The sequence below is a fragment of the Procambarus clarkii genome, chromosome 36 (genome assembly GCF_040958095.1).
Source record: "Procambarus clarkii isolate CNS0578487 chromosome 36, FALCON_Pclarkii_2.0, whole genome shotgun sequence".
Taxonomy (NCBI): domain Eukaryota; kingdom Metazoa; phylum Arthropoda; class Malacostraca; order Decapoda; family Cambaridae; genus Procambarus; species Procambarus clarkii.
The window spans coordinates 27,403,268-27,427,032 of NC_091185.1; the positions used below are offsets into that span (position 1 = coordinate 27,403,268).

Here is a 23,765-nt window from a genome sequence, read left to right on the forward strand (position 1 = left end):
GACACGGGCGCGTTTCGTAAAACTTATTACATTTTCAAAGACTTCACAAATACACAACTGATTAGAACTTACGTATCTCTGATTTTATATCTACATTTGAGTGAGGTGGGAGGGGTGATGTGGCATTAACACAAGACAGAACAAGAGGGGATATTAATAGGGTATTAAAAGTATCAACACAAGACAGAACAGAAACAATGGGTATTGAATAGAAGTGTTTGTAGAAAGCCTATTGGTCCATATTTCTTGATGCTTCTATATTGGAGCGGAGTCTTGAGGTGGGTAGAATATAGTTGTGCAATAATTGGCTGTTGATTGCTGGTGTTGACTTCTTGATGTGTAGTGCCTCGCAAACGTCAAGCCGCCTGCTATCGCTGTATCTATCGATGATTTCTGTGTTGTTTACTAGGATTTCTCTGGCGATGGTTTGGTTATGGGAAGAGATTATATGTTCCTTAATGGAGCCCTGTTGCTTATGCAACTAGAAATAAAAATGAATTTTGGAGAAGTGATTTTTTATTTACCTCCAACAGTGAAGCGTAATGTACGAAAGATTGAGAAAATTCGTGTTAGAATTATTAATCTTACTTTTTCGGTCATATTTAATAATATATATTAAATATTTTATATATTAAATTTATATATTTTATTATATTAATTTATATATTTTATTATATTAATTTTATATATTAATATATATATTAAATATTTTATATTTTATACATTTATATATATATATTTTATATATATATATAAATATATATATATATATATATATATATATATATATATATATATATATATATATATATATATATATATATATATATATATATATATATATATATATATATATGTCGTACCTAGTAGCCAGAACGCACTTCTCAGCCTACTATGCAAGGCCCGATTTGCCTAATAAGCCAAGTTTTCATGAATTAATATTTTTTCGACTACCTAACCTACCTAACCTAACCTAACCTAACTTTTTAGGCTACCTAACCTAACCTAACCTATAAAGATAGGTTAGGTTAGGTTAGGTAGGGTTGGTTAGGTTTGGTCATATATCTACGTTAATTTTAACTCCAATAAAAAAAAATTGACCTCATACATAATTAAATGGGTAGCTTTATCATTTCATAAGAAAAAAATTAGATAAAATATATTAATTGAGGAAAACTTGGCTTATTAGGCAAATCGGGCCTTGCAAAGTAGGCATAGAAGTGCGTTCTGGCTACTAGGTACGACATATATATATATATATATATATATATATATATATATATATATATATATATATATATATATATATATATATATATATATAACTGAAAACTCACACCCCAGAAGTGACTCGAACCCATACTGTCAGGAGCACTTTGCAAATGGTGTACAGGACCCCTTAACCACTCGACCATCACGACCGGACAAAAGATGATGGTAGCCGAGGCTAATTCCCCATCATCCCACCGGCACTCTGATGGTGACTCGACAATCAGCCTCGAGCCGATTAGCCTCGGCTACCATCATCTTTTGTCCGGTCGTGATGGTCGAGTGGTTAAAGGGTCCTGTACACCAGTTGCAAAGTGCTCATGGCAGTATGGGTTCGAGTCACTTCTGGGGTGTGAGTTTTCAGTTGCATATATGCCTGGGGACCATTCAGGCTTGTTTGCATTTGTATTCCTCACGTGTGCTCCAAAGAATGAGGTGATTTGATAAAATACTATGCCCACGATTACCGTCAGAGTGCCGGCGGGATGATGGGGAATTATCCTTTCTAAAATAAGGATGTCCTTATTATCCTTATTAAAATTTCAAAGCAATCGGTTAGGAACTTTCGGAGATTAGCGAATTTCAACAAACGAATATTTATATTTATATATCTATATATATACTAACTGCACCCGGCCACGCATTGCTGTGGCTCAGCAACGCATGTGCATTGCTCCCCAGTCTCCTCGTCATCTCCACTATTCACCCCCCCCCCACCCGTCCATTTGTCCTCCCCACCATCCCCCACTCCACCATCCCCTCGTCCTCCTAACCATTCCCCACTACCCTCGTCCCCTCGTCCTAACTACCATTTCCCCCTCCTCCATCCCCTCGTCCTCTCCACCATCCTCTACTCCCCTATCCATTTGTCCTCCCCTGTCCCCTTGTCCTCCCCACCATTCTCTATTCCCCTGTCCCCTCGTCCCCACCATCCCCCACTCCCGTCCTCTCATCCTCCCCATCATTCCCCACTCCCTTGTCCGATGCATTCCCAAATGATCTGAGGTTCACATCACTGAATTATAAGAAAAACTGTTAAAAAAGACGAATTGAAAAACATTGAAAAAATAAACTATACTCACGAAATGAACGATATTCATTGGTAATATGATAAACAACACAGCTCAATTCCAATGCAATGTCACGCAAAATAATTAGATCAAAATTAAATAAATCATAATCTATGGAAATTCAATTTATCAGTGAAATTGGAAACAATGAGATGGAATCATAACAAATTTAGTATAGCGTGTGTTGCTCTGAAATGCAACAGATGGCGCTGTTTTTTCAAAAAAAGCATGTTTTTACCTGTCATAGGTGCTGCATCTATACTTATACTCACGAAATGAATGGTATGGTAAACAACATATTTCAATTCCAACGCAATATCAAACAAAATAATGTAATCAAAATAAAATATATCGAAATCTATTAAGATTCAATTTGACAGTGCAATCGGAAACATTGAAATGGAATCGTAACATATTTAGAATAGCATGTGTTGCTCTTACGTGCAACAGATGGCGCTGTTTCATAAAAAAGACCGTTTTTACCTGTCACAGGTGTGGCATCTATACATATACTTACAAAATGAATGGTATGGTAAAAACACAGCCCAATTCCAATGCAATATCACACAAAATAATTAAATCAAAATGAAAAAAATCGAAATGTATGAAAATTCAGTTTATCAATGCAATCGGAAACATTGAAATGGAATCATAACATATTTAGAATAGCATGTGTTGTTACTACATGCAACAGATGGCGCTGTTGAAAAAAAAAACGTGCTTTACCTTTCACAGGTGTAACATCCATATAGTAATTTATAAAAACACGCGCTTATTCGAATGGAATGTTCTGTCAAAATTTTAAAGCGATCGGTGAAGTACTTTCGGAGATTACAGGGTGTGTTGCTCTTACGTCCAACAGATGGCGTTGTTTTTCCAAAATAGCATGTTTTTTCCCTGTCAAAGGTGAGGCATGTATATAGTAGGTATATAAAAACACGCGACTATTTGAATGCAACGTTGTGTCAAAATTTCAAAGAAATCGGTAAAGAGGTTTCAAAGATTTCCTTCACATGAAATACAGAGAAAAAACACAGTTTAAAAAAAAAAACTTGTTTTTCCCATCACAGACGTGTCATCTATATGCTATGTATATAAAAACCCGCTCGGATGCGAAAGGAACATTGTGTAAAAATTTCAAAGCAATCGACGAAGAAATTTCGGAGATTATCGATTTTGAACAAACGAACATTTCCATATTTATATATATATATATATATATATATATATATATATATATATATATATATATATATATATATATATATATATATATATTTATATTTTTTTTTTAAAGTTTGTGAGGGTACCACCTCTGGTGCCAATGTGGGGACCCATAGCCTCGGAGAAGAAAATAAAAAGTATTCAGAGGAGACCTTGTGGTTTCTCACTGAACACTAATATTATCTTCTCCTACCACCCCCATTTAGTATATATATATATATATATATATATATATATATATATATATATATATATATATATATAAATATATATATATATATATATATATATATATATATATATATATATATATATATATATATATATATATATATATATATATATATATACTAAACTTTAGTTTTAAATATTTAAAAATACATCCACTAGTACGCATAACGTTTCGGGCAGATCCGTAATCCTTATTTTCCCTGGAATACGACATAGTATATACAGCGACGTCTTTTGAAATTAGGAAGTAGACATCTGAACTATTGAGTTGAACAAACCGGAAAACTACTTTTTCACTTGTGATTTTTTGATAAACTGAACTAACCTAACTTAGGCCTAATACACGATATCTGAGGCCTAATATAGTACATATGTGTGCTATACAAGGCCTAGGAATATTTAAGGAAGTTTTTTAGCTTCATTTATTTAAATTTATATCTAATCTATATAATCCTGGAATTACAATAATATTATCTAATTCGCTGTTTTATATAAATGAAGATTCAATAATATTTCTTTCAGTAACTGACATACACTCCACAAATTTTTGCACGAATCAATTGAATGATAACAATTTCTTAGGTGAACAAACAATTCAATGGACTCTTGACCATTGTCTATTATATATAACTAGCGAGCTGATGCTGACTGACGGTATTAGTAACTCTGCTTTTCGAATTTATATTAAAAATATGTATTAGTAGATCCCTTTTTTGATCCATTTTCGATGAAACTGACAACCAATTGGCTATCTTCACGATCTCATTCTGCCTGAATAGACCCATTAATGCCGCCAGCTTGTGTCTTCGTTATATGTCGTAAATGACGTTAATTACGTCATTCACACCTCAGTGTTGTGATTATCCACACATGGCTGTCTATCTCTGCCAGCGATAGACTGTTGCATCTAAACACATTAAATTGACTGCATTTGTTTTCCCTTTATATTAAAGCTATACATTTTCTGAACCAACTTCTGTATTAAGTGTGAGTGGCATGAAACAATTACATGAAGTGGTACATAATCTTGGCTCAATTCCGGTCAGTAATATTATAAATGATTTACATGTTACAATTGAATTGTCACAATTAATTGCCGCAGTGCTGATGTGGGTATGATATCACAGACAGCAATGCTGGTGTGGCTACGATATCAGAGATAGCAGCAGTGCTGGTGTGTGTGTTAGGAGTGCTGGTGTGTGTAGGACAGTAGAGATAGCAGTGCTGGTGTGTTTATGACAACAGAGATAACAGTGATGGTGTGTGTATGATAGCAGAGATAGCAGTGTTGGTGTGTGTGTATGATAGCAGAGGTAACATCAGTGCTGGTATGTGAAGGATAACAGTGCTGGTGTAAGACAGCAGAGACAGAAGTGCTAGAGTGTGTATGATAGCAGAGATAACAGTGATGATGTATGTATGATAGCAGAGATAGCTGTGCTTGTGTGTGTGGATATGATAGCAGAGATAGAAGTGCTGGTCAATGTACGATAGCAGAGATAGAAGTGCTGGTCTATGAACGATAGCAAAGATAGAAGTGCTTGTGTGTGTGTATATATGATAGCAGAGATAGAAGTGCTGGTGTGTGTATGATATCAGAGATAGAAGTGCTGGGGTGTGTGTATTTGATAGCAGAGATAGAAGTGCTGATGTGTGCATGATATCAGAGATAGAAATGCTGATGTGTGTATGATAGCAGAGATTGAAGTGCTGGTATGTGTATGATAACAGAGAAAGTAGTACTGGTGTGTGAAAGATAGCAGAGATAACAGTACTGGTGTGTGTATGATAGCAGAGATAGCAGTGCTGGTGTGTGTATGATAACAGAGATAACAGCAGTGGTGTGTCTATGATGACAGAGAAGACGGTGAATGTGTGTGCGTGTGCGTGATAACAGAGTGAGTAGTCGTTGGGTTGATTCTGAGATAGCAAAGAGAATAGTGGTTGGGTTGATAGCATGTGGGTGATAGCAGAGAGAGTAGAGAATGAGTTGATTATATGTTTGATAACAGAGAAGGTATTGGCTGTACGTGTAGGACAGTGGTTGAGTCATTGTACATGGGAGGGTGATGGAGAGTGAGTTAGTCTACATGGGAGGGTTGATGAAACTGATGATAAACTTCATGAGACAAATACTCACAGATACAAACGTCACACACACACACACACACACACACACACACACACACACACACACACACACACACACACACACACACACACACACACACACACACACACACACACACACACACACACACACACAATCTGTGCACCTATTGATTGACGGTTGAGAGGCGGGATCAAAGAGCCACAGCTCAACCCACGCAAACACAACTAGGTGAGTACAACTAGGTGAGTACACACACACACACACACACACACACACACACACACACACATACACAGAACTTTGTATACCACATATGTCAGGCCAATCCTGGAGTATGCAGCCCCAGCATGGAGTCCATATCTAGTCAAGGATAAGACTAAACTGGAAAAGGTTCAAAGGTTTGCCACCAGACTAGTACCCGAGCTGAGAGGTATGTGCTACAAGGAGAGACTACGGGAATTAAACCTCACTTCGTTGGAAGACAGAATTGTTATGAGGGACATGATCACCACATTCAAGATTCTCAAGGGAATTGATAGGGAAGAAAAAGACAGGCTATTTAACACAAGGGGAACACGCACTAGGGGACACAGGTGGAAACTGAGTGCCCAAATGAGCTACAGAGATATTAGAAAGAACTTTTTTAGTGTCAGAGTGGTTGACAAATGGAATGCATTAGGAAGTGATGAGGTGGAGGCTGACTCCATACACAGTTTCAAGTGTAGATATGATAGAGCCCAGTAGGCTCAGGAACCTGTACACCTGTTGATTGACAGTTGAGAGGCGGGACCAAAGAGCCAGAGCTCAACCCCCGCAAGCACAATTAGGTGAGTAAACATGTCCAGACTCTTCAGAGCCACAAGTCACTACCACATTGTAGTGCAGCTGCCAATCAGGTAAACCTTTGGGTTTACCTGATTGGCAGGTAAGTGTAGTGAAGAACAAGGGAAGAGGAAGACTTGAAGAGTTGAGAAAGAGAGAGAGAGACAGAGAGAGAGAGAGAGAGAGAGAAAGAGAGAGAGAGAGAGAGAGAGAGAGAGAGAGAGAGAGAGAGAGAGAGAGAGAGAGAGAGAGAGAGAGAGAGAGAGAGAGAGAGAGAGAGAGAGAGAGAGAGAGAGAGAGAGAGAGAGAGAGAGAGAGAGAGAGAGAGAGAGAGAGAGAGAGAGAGAGAGAGAGAGAGAGAGAGAGAGAGAGAGAGAGAGAGAGAGAGAGAGAGGGAGACAGAGAGAGAGAGAGTTTTTTTATTATTACTATTATTTTCTACCAAAGACGTCACACATATTTACAATGCTAACCAGCATATATACATTTTTTTCTGTCCTCCATGGACAGGGTTATCGATGTGTTAAACATATAGTTCAGGGGTTTATTGAACAATCAACTACAGAAGGTGATTCGGTGCTTTTAAAATGCTAAGCTAACCTACATACGTAAATACATAGATACACAGATTTACGTATGCCCTACATAAAGTGTTCGATGTGTCTTTTACATAGTGTCATTAATGTGCAATTACAAAGGTGAAATGTAATTCTGATCAGCTTCCATATATACTTTATACACATACATATACATACAAACACACACACACATACGTACAAATACATATATACATACATATATACACACACACACATGCTTTCACATACATACAGAGAGAGAGTGCTTTACAGCCTTTCAATAAGTCATCATTCATACTGCTCTTTATAACTCAGGTCGTCAGCCACACACTTGGCCCCGGAAAACTTAATTGTCATTCAGTCTTCACAATGAAACATCTATTAATATGCATTATATTTTTCGATGAAAAAAATTGCAACTTTAATAATGAGTTAAATCAGTATAAAAGTGTGGCCGACATTCACTTGGAGAAATATATTCTGTATTAACAAGGGTCACTGAAGAGTAAGTTTAGTTTTTTTGCTTAGATGGGTTCAGGAGCAGACGCCTTCTGACTCCTGTTATTAGTGTGACAGCTTTCCCCTTACCTATGGCTCGTGGTAAACCTTACTTTACTAGTTGCCCCTGAAACACGCACCAGTAACTGGCTTTACTCCCACTTACCCACTTACTGCTGGGTGAACAGTCACGAACAGTTAGGATTCGAACAGCATTACTATATAACGAGCAGATATTGGTTCGCCGTCAGTCCTTTTACCTGTTTTTTAACACTATAAAAGCAATCTTTATTACTATAATTCCTTAAAACCTCATCTAATTTGATGGTGTTAGTAGCATAACTAGCCAACACTTGAGCAACTTTATTTTTCATATTTTGACATGTTGGTTCGATTAAAATAGTTTAAAAAATCTCGTTAAAATTTATATATCAGTAACGTAACCAATCTATATTCATATTTTTATTTATATATACAAGAGTTCTTACATTCTTGTACAGCCACTAGCACGCATAGCGTTTCTGGCAGGTCCTTAATCCTATGTTCCCCGGAATACAACCTGCCAAATCGTTTTCCAACCAGGGACCCACTTTACTGTTGGGTAAACAGAGGCTACATATAAGGATTGACGCTCAATAAATCCTCCCCGGCCAGGATACGAACCCAGGCCAAAGCGCTCGCAAAACGCCAGGCGAGTGTCTTACCAACCACACCACAGGGACTGCTATATATTACATATAATCCACATACTCTCTGGTGAAGGTCATGAAGGTCGCTACCAGAGGTCAGTTGGTAGAGGAAATCACAGTAGTGTTATTCTTCTATGAGCCAAACTTTGAAGCAGGGCGAGCATCGAACTAGCGAAGTGAGGAGCACCAGACGCGCTCTATATATGAATCATGAAGTATTTTCAATGTGTTTTTTAAAAGGGATATTTGGTTGAGAACTTCAAGGATCCCGGGAGTTATAATTAGCATCTCGTAGGCCATAGCTTATAGCGGAAATGTTGAATCAGGATCGTTAATACAGCCGCCCAACCCCTTGTTTATTAATTAAAAACGGTTTACTTACGACTGATGATGTTCAAACATTTCTCGCATAGTATTCAGCTGACGATCATTGTCCAACCACTTGGGCTGAACGACAGACCTACGCTCTCGCTTCATCAAGGTCTCGGCGTTCAATCCCCGACACCATTCCTTTCCCCCGTCCCATCTCAAATCCTTATCCTGGCCCCTTCCAAGTACTGTACAGTCTAATGGCTTGGCGCTTTCTCCTGAAAATTCCTGTCACTCCCCTCTGTTCCAACCACAACGCTGTAAATGCTTCACCCACATACCTGAAACACCAGGTATAATCGCCAACAGAACCTAGACACCTAACCTTAGCTACGCTTAACTATACATAGAATTTTAATGTATAATAATATTTATTGATATATATGAGAACAAATATATTTTTATTACACAGAATGTGTTAAAATTGATGTCTTAAGGAGGGCATCCCCCTGCTTTAACGAGCCTAGCCCTGAGGACGGGTAAATCATGAACCGAATTGGATGGTAATTTATATTCTCTTTATCATGGCATCTGAAGATCCTGATTAGTTGGTGAATAATATATGGCATTAGTGAAGAGCCTCTTTATTGTGCTCTACTGAGCATCGTACAATCAACAAGTACATTTAAGTCTATTAAGCAGCTTTCTATATGTCCATCCGACAAGGACTGTTTACAGTGGCGATTGACTTTGTGAAATATTTTCTACATGTTTCCAAATGCGTTTAGTTCATTATATATGAAATTGGTAATATTATCATGTTTAGAGTTGGTGCAGGATCTTCCTATGGATATTAAACTCATAAATGTTTCTTTGGTCAGTCTGGTGCATTTTGTGGACCAATTTTAGCATTTAAGAACACAATTGCTTGATTTTTTTGTCCTGAGCTTCAGTTTAACAGTCTCAGAGTCCAGTATCAATGTTGCTTAAATGCTCAACTTGGAGGAATAATGGAACGTTTTTACCCATTAATTTGATAAATCTTTATAAGTAGAAATCCCGAAGGAGACAATAGCACATTGTAGAACATTCTACAATAACATTAAAGAGCAATATTAAACCGTTTTCATTATGTCTAAGAGAATGCATAATGCAAAAAATATTATATATCAGTATACTAAACTATTATATTCGAATAGCATACTACAATGGTATGAATAATAAAAAACAATTATTTTAATATCACGCTAAATAATATCCTACTGTTGCACACTGAATTAACATAAATAATACCATACTAATATATCATGCAAGGATAGTGGGCTGAAATATCACACTACAAAAACATTTGTATCATACAACAAAATCATTCTCAAATAGCATCAGAAAAATCATACTAAAAAAAATATGCTGCATTAGCATACATTGTTAACATACTCACATAAATAGATTTCCTCTTAATCTTGACTCGTGTTAAGGACAAGAAAATGTATTTTCAACCTCTTTGCATTGGTCATTTAATATTTATAAAATGCAGGCGATGAGTCACAATAACGTGGCTAAAGTATGGTGACCAGACCACACACTAGAAGGTGAAGGGACGACGACGTTTCGGTCCGTCCTGGACCATTCTCAAGTCGATCACAATCGACTACTGGTCTGGTTACTATTTATAAAAGTTTGGAGTGCACGGAGTTCCCTCTCGCTCTGTGTTCAATTTTGTTCAAGCTTTGCTGTTGTGTTTGTGCATCATTGTGCTATAATTGGGAGAAGTTAAAGATAGGGAGATATGATAACCTTCATTACCATGATATCCAACTTGATATAAACAAAGGAATACTTTATTCATGGGGAAAATTAATAATAATAAAAAAATCTATTTTTAATTTTCCAGATCGCTTGACTTTCCAAATGTTGTTCATTGTTTTTTTTATTGTTCTTGTTCTTTATAGCTGTTCCAGTGTTCTTTCTCCCCTGTTTTTCTAGTGTTGTAGTTCTCCTGCATTTCCTTAATTTTTTGTTCTTTGTCATTGTTCTATGACCGTTAAAATGAACTCGCTATCCTGCTTTTAATTTCGTAAACCAGTCTGATTTGTTTTCGGTTTATGATTTAGGTTAATTTGTTTAGGTTACTTAATTATATTATAGATAATGAATAGAGTTGCATAACAAATACTGCGTTCTGGTTTACAGGTTTATCTGTATTCCAGTTTACCTGTATACCAGTTCAAATGTATACCAGTTTATCTGTATATCAGTTTACCTGTATTCCAATTTATCTTTTCCCTGGTTTTTCAGTATTTGCGTTTATCTCTATACCAGTTTATATTTAATCTGGTTGACTTGTGCATAGGTTTATCTCTATACCGGCTTCTCTGACCACCGGTTTACCTGTATACTGATATATTTGTATATCTCTTCTTATTCGTGTAAACTAATGGATTTAGTTTACGTCTTGTCGTTCGTGCATTTTCTCCAGGTTGAGAGAAATTTCTTGAGAACATAAGAGCCTTTTCCTCCTCTCTGCTGTGTGAAAATGGCCTTTATGAACATGAAAATCAGCTTGGCCAACAAAGGGGTAATTATTTAGAGAAAAGGCAAAATTAAGTTTGACCTTCTTGCACTTGTAAGGATTTTGAACTTGAATGTTAAGACGGAGGGAAGGGAAAGGTGACGAACATCGGGGGATCGAACGCCGACTATGCAAGATAGGTGGCTTCTTTGTACTGACGGATGCGATTGGATGATGATAGCAGTGCAGGACGTCCGTCTATACGCGAAGAATATCTATATTATATTGTTATTATATATATTATATATATATTATATATATATATATATATTTTATATATATATATATATATATATATATATAAATATATATATTATATATATATATATATATATATATATATATATATATATATATATATATATATATATATATATATATATATATATTATATATATATATATATTATATATATATATTATAGAATATTATACTATATTTTCGCGAAGGATAGTTTTAGACATTTTTTAACAGTTAAGACTTTGGACTTAATTGTCGATTTCCTGGAGACAGCAGTGCGTAACTACAGTACTGTCGCAATGACAGAACATGGTGAACAGTACCATGAGTGCCACACCATGGTGAACAGTACCATGAGTGCCACACCATGATGAACAATACCATGAGTGCCACACCATGGTGAACAGTACCATGAGTGCCACACCATGATGAACAATACCATGAGTGCCACACCATGATGAACAATACCATGAGTGCCACACCATGATGAACAGTACCATGAGTGCCACACCATGGTGAACAATACCATGAGTGCCACACCATGATGAACAATACCATGAGTGCCACACCATGATGAACAGTACCATGAGTGCCACACCATGGTGAACAATACCATGAGTGCCACACCATGATGAACAGTACCATGAGTGCCACACCATGGTGAACAATACCATGAGTGCCACACCATGATGAACAGTACCATGAGTGCCACACCATGGTGAACAGTACCATGAGTGCCACACCATGATGAACAGTACCATGAGTGCCACACCATGGTGAACAGTACCATGAGTGCCACACCATGATGAACAGTACCATGAGTGCCACACCATGGTGAACAGTACCATGAGTGCCACACCATGGTGAACAGTACCATGAGTGCCACACCATGGTGAACAGTACCATGAGTGCCACACCATGGTGAACAGTACCATGAGTGCCACACCATGGTGAACAATACCATGAGTGCCACACCATGGTGAACAGTACCATGAGTGCCACACCATGATGAACAGTACCATGAGTGCCACACCATGGTGAACAATACCACGAGTACCAGAACATGGTGAACAATATCAGAACAATAACATATCAATGCCAAGGAAAGTTGAACAATAACAAGGAAGTATTATTCAAAGTGAAACTAAATGTTATTTCCGTAAGGTAAACACATGTAAGACAAAATGTTTACAAACCCAATTTACCCCTTGCTAATGGAGCCCGTGAGTGGTAAAAATGCTTCCCACAATAGTTGTCTAAACCGTGGCCCAAGAATGATGAAGTACGTACTCTAATGACTATATTTTCCTGGTTTAAAGAAATGAATTAAGTCTCTGCTGGAGAGTTGGAGATACGACTTTGCTGGAGAACTGTTCCACTTATACGTTCTTAAATATTATCACACTAATACATGTGTTGTGTTTAGTCTGTGTTCTGTTATATGTTGCGTCGAGTGAATTGTCATATGTTGTGTCGAGTGAATTGTCATATGTTGTGTCAAGTGAATTGTCATATGCTGTGTCAAGTGAATTGTCATATGTTGTGTCGAGTGAATTGTCATATGTTGTGTCGAATGAACTGTCAAACTGTCATATGTTGCATCAAGTGAATTGTCATATGTTGTGTCAAGTGAACTGTCATATGTTGTGTCAAATGAATTTTCATATGTTGTGTCGAGTGAACTGTCATATGTTATCTCGAGTGAACTGTCATATGTTGTGTCAAGTGAACTGTCATATGTTGTGTCGAGTGAACTGTCATATGTTGTGTAGAGTGAACTGTCATATGTTGTGTCAAGTGAACTGTCATATGTTGTGTCAAGTGAAGTCATATGTTGTGTCAAGTGAAGTCATATGTTGTGTCGAGTGAACTGTCTTATGTTTTGTCGAGTGAACTGTCATATGTTGTGTCGAGTGAACTGTCATATGTTGTGTTAAGTGAATTGTCATATGTTGTGTCGAGTGAACTGTCATATATTGTCAAATGAGCTGTTATATGTTCTGTCAAGTGAAATGTTATATGTTGTGTCATGGGAACTGGCATATGTTGTGTCAAGTGAATTGTCATATGTTCTGTCATGTTAGCTATCATTGTTCTGTCATGTTTACTCTCATGACTGTTCTTGTTTTGTTACGAGACATATTAAATGTTCTATAATGAGAACTGTCATATGTTCTATACTGAGAATTGTCATATGTTCTATAATGAGAACTGTCATATATGTTCTATAATGTGAACTGTCATATATGTTCTATAATGAGAATATTCTCTGTTCTGTCCTGAGCTCCTTAATGAGACTAATTGGTAAGTTGCATTCAATGAGGTGAAAATGGACAGTAATCCCTATCTAAGATAAGCGAGGAACATATTAAGATTCTGTGATTGTAAGACTGAAGCAACCAATATATTCTTCCTGCCAATTCACCAAGCATCAGCGCGCCTTTTCCGTGAATATTTATTCTCACTCTTATTGCTTCGAAAGATTCCCAATAGTAGGTCTATAAATTTTATTTCTGTCACTAGGGTCACGAGCGAGATTTACCAATCCTTTTGGCGACCCCTAGAGGCACGCCCTCGCATTTCGCAATGGACTTTTATGTTATTTCTCATTTGAGAATTAACTTATTTGGTCCTGATAAAATTTCTTATTAACTCTATTCAACAGCTCTGTCGATAGAGCTCACACTAAAGGGGGCCGCTGTTCGAGTCTTTTATAGAAAGTAGGTGAATGAAATTGGATTATTTTGTCTGATGTTAGGGTTTTAAAACGTATCAACTACTGTAGGATTATTATGGCAATCATAATATCTTACTGACCAAGAAACTGAACTTAAACAAATATCTTATGAAGATCTCACCGACCTAACAAATTCACAAAGACTGGAAAGTTGTAGCATTAAATATTATGATAGATATCGTGAGGAGACATTCTCATATGGGACTAATGGAACAAGAACCCGGCAATGTGATGTTATAGTGGCCAGAATACGCCTGGGTTATAGACGTATCTGGCAGCTTTCTCAAAACCCAAATGTCGAGTACACAATGTATCAGCTTTGTGAAAGAGAAAACATGCAGTCTCTTGAACATTATATTGTAGAATGTCCCATATTGACTGACTTTCGCCCTCCTGGGCTAAGGTATGCTGAACTGTGTAATTACTATATGAGTACTGGAACACTTGATTGTATATTGGACTTGAACCCAAGATTAACCATGTAATGTATCAATTATACAATGAATGTATGATTGTGATGTAACTATATAATCTGAACTTGTAAAAGCACCTTAATTAATCACCTTCAGTGATTAAGTGCTTAATTGCACACTAGTTTCTCAATCAGCTATCTCACCCTGTCAGAGTAAAAGAGATAAATGTATGTGAATGCATGTGTGTTTGTGTATATATATATGTGTACATATATGTGTGTATGTGTATATATATGTATGTGTATAAAGTATATGGAAGCTGATCAGAATTACATTTCACCTTTGTAAATACACATTAATGACACTATGTTAAAGACACATCGAACACTTTATGTAGGGCAAATGTAAATCGGTGTATCTATGTATTTACGTATGTAGGTTAGCTTAGCATCTTAAAAGCACCGAATCACCTTCTGTGGTTGATTGTTAATTAAACCCCTGAACTATATGTTTAACACATCTCTAACCCTGTCCATGGAGGACAGAAGAAAATGTATATATACTGGTTAGCATTGTAAATGTGTGGCCACGTCTGTGGTAGAAAATAATAATAATAAAAAAAAACTGACCAACCATCAAGTATGTATGAGTTTAAACAATAGTTTTAGACTTCAGTAAACTCGGTGTATGCATCAAGAAATTGGTTATGTCACTTGGCGTTACATTCCTTCCTTTGGTTATGCCCCATTGGTGTTCACAATCTATCATATAAAAGTTTTATTTATGTGTTTCTAAATAAATTGAGGAATTGACTATATATTCACTGGTCTAGTTTCAGTGGATAAAACTTTTAACGTCGACCACAGGTAAGAATAGCAACCTTCAAGGCGACCCCTTGATATATTAATCGATTAGCGTGAGAGATTTGTCTGGTGGTAGTAAATGTGTATTTGCATAATGGTGTTTACCTATGCTGGCAGAGACAGATTTATGTTGTGTGTGTGTGTGTGTGTGTGTGTGTGTGTGTGTGTGTGTGTGTGTGTGTGTGTGTGTGTGTGTGTGTGTGTGTGTGTGTGTGTGTGTGTGTGTGTGTGTACTCACCTAGTTGTACTCACCTAGTTGTGCTTGCGGGGGTTGAGCTCTGGCTCTTTGGTCCCGCCTCTCAACCGTCAATCAACAGGTGTACAGATTCCTGAGCCAATTGGGCTCTATCATATCTACACTTGAAACTGTGTATGGAGTCAGCCTCCACCACCTCACTTCCTAATGCATTCCATTTGTCAACCACTCTGACACTAAAAAAATTCTTTCTAATATCTCTGTGGCTCATTTGGGCGCTCAGTTTCCACCTGTGTCCCCTTGTGCGTGTTCCCCAAGTGTTAAATAGCCTGTCTTTATCTACCCTATCAATTCCATTGATAATCTTGAATGTGGTGATCATGTCCCCCCTAACTCTTCTGTCTTCCAGCGAAGTGAGGTTTAATTCTCGTAGTCTCTCCTCGTAGCTCATACCTCTCAGCTCGGGTACTAGTCTGGTGGCAAAACTTTCAACCTTTTCCAGTTTAGTCTTATCCTTGACTAGATATGGACTCCATGCTGGGGCTGCATACTCCAGGATTGGCCTGACATATGTGGTATACAAAGTTCTGAATGATTCTTTACACAAATTTCTGAATGCCGTTCGTATGTTGGCCAGCCTGGCATATGCCGCTGATGTTATCCTCTTGATATGTGCTGCAGGAGACAGGTCTGGCGTGATATCAACTCCCAAGTCTTTTTCTTTTTCTAACTCCTGAAGAATTTCCTCTCCCAGATAATACCTTGTATTTGGCCTCCTGCTCCCTGCACCTATATTCATTATATTACATTTGCTTGGGTTAAACTCTAACATCCATTTGTTCGACCATTCCTGCAGTTTGTCTAGGTCTTCTTGAAGCCTCAAACAGTCCTCTTCTGTCTTAATCCTTCTCATAATTTTGGCATCGTCCGCAAACATTGAGAGAAATGAATCTATACCCTCCGGGAGATCATTTACATATATCAGAAACAAGATAGGACCGAGTACAGAGCCCTGTGGGACTCCACTGGTGACTTCACGCCAATCGGAGGTCTCACCCCTCACTGTAACTATCTGCTTCCTATTGCTTAGATACTCCCTTATCCACTGAAGCACCTTACCAGCTACACCTGCCTGTCTCTCCAGCTTATGTACCAGCCTCTTATGCGGTACTGTGTCAAAGGCTTTCCGACAATCCAAGAAAATGCAGTCCGCCCAGCCCTCTCTTTCTTGCTTATTCTGTGTTACCTGGTCATAGAATTCTATTAAGCCAGGCAGGCAAGATTTACCCTCCCTGAACCCATGTTGTCGATTTGTCACGAAGCCCCTTCTCTCCAGATGTGCTACCAAGTTTTTTCTCACTATCTTCTCCATCACCTTGCATGGTAAACAAGTCAGGGATACTGGCCTGTAGTTCAGGGCCTCTTGCCTGTCGCCCTTTTTGTATATTGGGACCACATTCGCCGTCTTCCATATTTCTGGTAGGTTTCCCGTCTCCAGTGACTTACTATACACTATACACTACACTACTATACTATGTACTCACCTAGTTGTACTCACCTAGTTGTGCTTGCGGGGGTTGAGCTCTGGCTCTTTGGTCCCGCCTCTCAACCGTCAATCAACAGGTGTACAGATTCCTGAGCCAATTGGGCTCTATCATATCTACTCTTGAAACTGTGTATGGAGTCAGCCTCCACCACATCACTTCCTAGTGCATTCCATTTGTCAACCACTCTGACACTAAAAAAGTTCTCTCTAATATCTCTGTGGCTCATTTGGGCAATCAGTTTCCACCTGTGTCCCCTAGTGCGTGTGCCCCTTGTGTTAAATAGCCTGTCTTTATCAACCCTGTCGATTCCCTTTAGAATCTTGAATGTGGTGATCATGTCCCCCCCTAACTCTTCTGTCTTCAAACGAATTGAGGCTCAATTCCCGTAGTCTCTCCTCGTAGCTTATACATCTCAGCTCGGATACTAGTCTGGTGGCAAACCTTTGAACCTTTTCCAGTTTAGTCTTATGCTTGACTAGATATGGACTCCATGCTGGAGCCGCATACTCCAGGATAGGTCTGACATATGTGGTATATAATGTTCTGAAAGATTCCTTACACAAGTTTCTAAAGGCCGTTCTTATGTTTCTTATGTTAGCCAACCTGGCATATGCTGCTGATGTTATCCTCTTGATTTGAGCTTCAGGGAACTGGTCTGGTGTGATATCAACCCCCAGGTCTTTCTCTCTCTCTGACTCTTGAAGTATTTCATCTCCCAAGTGATACCTCGTATCTGGTCTCCTGCTTCCTACCCCGATCTTCATTATATTACATTTGCTTGGGTTAAACTCTAACATCCATTTGTTCGACCATTCCTGCAGCTTGTCCAGGTCTTCTTGAAGCCTCAAGCTGTCCTCCTCTGTCTTAATCCTTCTCATAATTTTGGCGTCGTCAGCAAACATTGAGAGGAATGAGTCTATACCCTCTGGAAGATCATTTACGTATATCAGAAACTGGATAGGTCCAAGCACAGAGCCCTGTGGGACTCCACTGGTGACTTCACGCCAATCTGAGGTCTCACCCCTCACTGTAACTCTCTGCTTCCTATTGCTAAGGTACTCCCTTATCCACTGAAGCACCTTACCAGCTACACCTGCCTGTCTCTCCAGCTTATGCATCAACCTTTTATGGGGTACTGTGTCAAAGGCTTTCCGACAGTCCAAAAAAATGCAGTCCGCCCATCCTTCTCTTTCTTGCTTAATCTTTGTCACCTGATCATTGAATTCTATCAAGCCTGTAAGGCAAGATTTACCCTCCCTGAACCCATGTTGATGGGTTGTCACGAAGTCTCTTCTCTCCAGATGTGTTACTAGGTTTTTTCTCACAATCTTCTCCATCACCTTGCATGGTATACAAGTTAAGGACACTGGCCTGTAGTTCAGTGCCTCTTGTCTGTCACCCTTTTTAAATATTGGTACTACATTAGCAGTCTTCCATACTTCTGGTAGGTCTCCCGTTTCCAGTGACCTACTATACACTATGGAGAGTGGCAAGCAAAGTGCTCCTGCACACTCTTTCCATACCCATGGTGAGATTCCATCCGGCCCAACAGCTTTTCTCACATCCAGCTCCAATAGGTGCTTCTTGACCTCATCTCTTGTAATTTCGAACCTTTCCAAGGTCACCTGGTCTGCTGCCACCTCTCCTAGCGCCGTGACTTCTCCCTGTTCTATTGTAAAGACCTCCTGGAACCTTTTGTTGAGTTCTTCACACACCTCTTTGTCATTCTCTGTGTACCTCTCCTCGCCCACCCTAAGTTTCATCACCTGTTCCTTCACTGTTGTCTTCCTCCTGATGTGACTGTGTAGTAGCTTTGGTTCGGTCTTGGCTTTATTAGCTATATCATTTTCATACCTTTTCTCAGCTTCTCTTCTCTCACTAACATACTCGTTCCTGGTTCTCTGGTATCTCTCTCTACTTTCTGGTAGTGTGTGTGTGTATGTGTGTGTGTGTGTGTGCGTATGTGTACTCACCTATTTGTACTCACCTATTTGTGCTTGCGGGGGTTGAGCTTTGGCTCTTTGGTCCCGCCTCTCAACTGTCAATCAACAGGTGTACAGATTCCTGAGCCTACTGGGCTCTATCATATCTACATTTGAAACTGTGTATGGAGTCAGCCTCCACCACATCACTGCCTAATGCATTCCATCCGTTAACTACTCTGACACTGAAAAAGTTCTTTCTGACATCCCTGTGGCTCATTTCGGCACTCAGTTTCCACCTGTGTCCCCTTGTTCGCGTACCACCAGAGTTGCATAGTTTATCCTTGTCTACCCTGTCAATACCCATGAGAATTTTGTAGGTAGTGATCATGTTTCCCCTTACTCTTCTGTCTTCCAGTGTCGTAAGGTGCTTCTCTCGCAGCCTTTCCTCGTAACTCATGCCTCTTAGCTCAGGGACTAGTCTAGAGGCATACCTCTGAACTTTTTCCAGCTTCGTCTTGTGCCTGACAAGGTACGGGCTCCATGCTGGGGAAGTATACTCCAGGATTGGTCTTACGTATGTGGTGTACAAGATTCTGTATGATTCCTTTCGCAGGTTCCTGAAGCCTGTTCTTATGTTAGCCAGCCAGTTCTGATGTTCTGATGTTTGCGTGTGTATATGCGTGTGTGTGTGTGTGTGTGTGTGTGTGTGTGTGTGTGTGTGTGTGTGTGTGTGTGTGTGTGTGTGTGTGAGTGCAGACTAAAACTATTAGCTCTAGGACCCTGCTTGTTAAACCCATCAGTTTTCCTCTGTTATGTATTCTACGAATATTTCTCTTTAAATCATGCAAACACCCCTAGGAAGCAGCCCGTAGCAGCTGTCTACCTCCCTGGTACCTAGTTACTATTAGGTGAACAGGTGCATCAGGGGGAAAAACACTGCCCAATTGTTTCAGCCTCGGCCGGGAAATGAACCCGAACCCTTAGGACTACGAGTCCCGAGCGCTGTGCACTCAAAGATCTTCGAACATGCTTCGCGGCCAATTTCACTGAAGTCCTCTCTCTCTCCCCCTTCCTCACTCTCTCTCTCTCTCTCTCTCTCTCTCTCTCTCTCTCTCTCTCTCTCTCTCTCTCTCTCTCTCTCTCTCTCTCTCTCTCTCTCTCTCTCTCTCTCTCTCTCTCTCTCTCTCTCTCTCTCTCTCTCTCTCCCATGAGTACATTACCATATTTACTGCTAAATGGCCCCTCATTCCTCAAATTTATGCAGTTATCAAGAGTGTCATCAAGCTGATGTTCAAAGTTAAGAGATCATGGTTAAATTACTTTCCTTATACAGCTCTGTAGAGTATGACGGTGGCATACCAAGACCTCGTGTTATCTCAGTCCCCAAAGCGGAGATGCCGAAGAAAATGTTCACTGCTGTTGCAATAAGCACAACAGGAGATATTAAATTAAATATATATGAAACATAAAATTAGTGCTCGAAACATTTCAGTGGAGTGCCGCCCCCTAGTGTGTTTCAGTTGGACCAAAAACCCCAGGTAACAAAGATAAGGGGCAGGATTCACGAAGCGTTTACGCACGTACTTACGAATGTGTACATCTTTCCTCAATATTTAACGGCTTTGTTGAATGAGGAATTTACATTTACTAAACAGTTTACAAGCATGAAAACTTTCCAATCAACTGTTGTTGTTGTTATCAACAGCCTCCAGGTGCTTCGGAGTTCATTAACTGTTAAATAGTTGTAAACAAAGCTGTCAAAGATTGAGAAAAGATGTACAGGTTCATAAGTGCTTGCATAAGTGCTTCATGAATTTTGACTCAGGAAAACAGATGGACTAGTGAAGCCAAGAGAGCTATTCAACCTCGGTAACAGAATAACCCAATGAACAGTCATGCCAGTAGTAAAAGTGGGGTGGAACAATGGAACTAAGGAAAGACCCAAGGAATAATTAATCACAGGAAACACTGAAAACAAGGAGACAATATTACCTAGGAAACTTTGAAACGGAAGAAGCAGTTTTACCGAGGGAACAGGTAAAGCACCCACAAAACACGATAAAACTACGATGTTGCTGCAACGTTCAAACAAGTTTGAACACTTTATAACAATTGCAACAACCAAAATAGCAAAGTTGTAACAACGTTCTAATCCATCATTAAAACATTGTAATCCGTCATAATAACGTTTATAATCCGTCATAAAAACGTTTTAATCCATCATAAAAAGGTTTCTAATCTGTCAAAAAAGCGTGTCTGATCTGTTATAAAAAGGTTCTAATCATATAACCTGTTTGTTCAATATACTGTACAAGGTTCTAGGTTTTGTATGTTAAGTGTTTTTCTAATTCATGTATGTTTCGTGTTCTATGTTTATATATTGTTTTCCTGTACTTTTTTGTATCTTTTGTGTCTCTTTTATAAATAATAAAGAAGAAAACTGCTTTTAATTTTTTTAATTTTTTATTTTTTTATTTGTTTGCAGGGATATTCCTGCGCGGGCCCTAAGCCTCTGGCTGGCCCACTAAGTGTTGCTTGTTTCTGTTTTACTTGGGCGGAGTATGAGTATTTATGACTCGTATGGTCGCTTCAGAAAGATTTTGCCATATGAGTTTAACAACTTCTGCTCTGTTGAATCTCAGTTGAAATCTTAATGGGTTTGTAACTGTGCACTGTGTTTGATAATGATCCAGTGGTCTGTCGGGCATTTCTCTACAGTGCTAACATTTCCTCTCATCTTCCGGAACCTATAAGCCTATTTCCCATGCACATAGGTATCCGAGCCTGATGCGATGTAAATGTACAAAAAACTGCTGATACGATCATTGATGCATCCGGTTGAATGTATTTGTATTTGGTTCACATCGTTACGTTGTCAGCTTTGAACAGGCTGACCACTGCTTCATCGAGATGAAAGGCTTTAACGCGAGTACCTAATCATAACGTGTTACTATCAAGAGGTTACTTTCAACGAGGCGTTAATTGTATTTTCCCCAGATATTCCCTTCTGAGGAGTATTGGAATCCTGTGTTGGAAGCCTGTTACCTACAGTTACCTGTTACCTGTTAGCCTGTTACCTGTTACCTATAACCTACAGACGATGGTGGAAAATTTCATAATATTTGCTGGAATATGGTGCTTCAAGTGAGAGGTTGACACTTACAGTGCAAGGAAACGGTATTAAGTAATGCGTTGCAAAAGCTACGTACTGGAACGTGGCTTTTATCTAAGAGAGCGGGCACCGCTTGCATGAAAAGGAAACGAGATACGTGTTCTTAATTCTAGGATACACGATACATGGGACAGGAAATCAATGTTTACATTTATAGTTTTGCGAATAATGGTCATTGGAATCCTGACTTGTATTCTACTTCTAGCGAGTTATATAAATGGAAACATTACTCGTGTCTTACGTCTATAGCGAGTTACAGAAATGAGAAACACTTGTATCCTAAATCAAGCGAATTATAGACATAGAAAACTTTCCTCGTATCAAAACTTCTCACAAGATTTTCACAGAAATAATCTTATTTCGCTAATTGAAACAAGATATTAAAAGTGTCAGTAGAAGATGTGTTCCTCTCGAAGTAGAGATCTTAACAATACTCACGAGTAGATACGAGTACGAGAGTCGCTGAGAGACAGAGAGGTAATACTCACGTGTAGATAGGAGTGCTGAGGGACAGGGAAGTAATACTCACGTGTAGATAGGAGTGCCGGAGTCGTTGTTGTAGAACATGACAAGGACCGGATGGTCGTCCTCTAACGTGGTAGAGACGTCGCAGGGAAGTACTGCCCGACCCTCCATCACAGCCGTCACGTTCACCAGGGGACCTGCCGGTCACAACACCTTCTGGTCAGCTTTATGTCTGCCGAACTATTCACACTTTGTCATTATATATATATATAAATATATATATATATATATATATATATATATATATATATATATATATATATATATATATATATATATGTGTGTGTGTGTGTGTGTGTGTGTGTGTGTGTGTGTGTGTGTGTGTATGTGTGTGTGTGTGTGTGTGTGTGTGTGTGTGTGTGTGTGTGTGTGTGTGTGTGTGTGTGTGTGTGTGTGTGTGTGTGTGTGTGTGTGTGTGTACTCACCTAGTTGTGCTTGCGGGGGTTGAGCTCTGGCTCTTTGGTCCCGCCTCTCAACCGTCAATAACAGGTGTACAGGTTCCTGAGGCTATTGGGCTCTATCATATCTACACTTGAAACTGTGTATGGAGTCAGCCTCCACCACATCACTTCCTAATGCATTCCATTTGTCAACCACTCTGACACTAAAAAAGTTCTTTCTAATATCTCTGTGGCTCATTTGGGCACTCAGTTTCCACCTGTGTCCCCTAGTGCGTGTGCTCCTTGTGTGTGTGTGTGTGTGTGTGTGTGTGTGTGTGGGTGAATTTGTATGTGTACTCACCTATTTGTACTTGCCTATTTGTGCCTGCCGG

At 38.9% G+C, this 23,765-nt stretch overlaps 1 protein-coding gene across 1 annotated transcript in view; it reads right to left on the bottom strand.

Moving 5' to 3' along the window:
* LOC123756241 (uncharacterized) overlaps nucleotides 1-23,125 on the bottom strand; it is a 579,026-nt gene extending 555,901 nt beyond the window's left edge. The window contains exon 1 of the mRNA XM_069336707.1: nucleotides 22,998-23,125. Within this exon, the coding sequence (XP_069192808.1) occupies nucleotides 22,998-23,104 (107 nt within the window). The 5' untranslated portion in view covers nucleotides 23,105-23,125. The remainder of the gene's footprint in view (nucleotides 1-22,997) is intronic.
* Nucleotides 23,126-23,765: the final 640 nt, after the last annotated feature.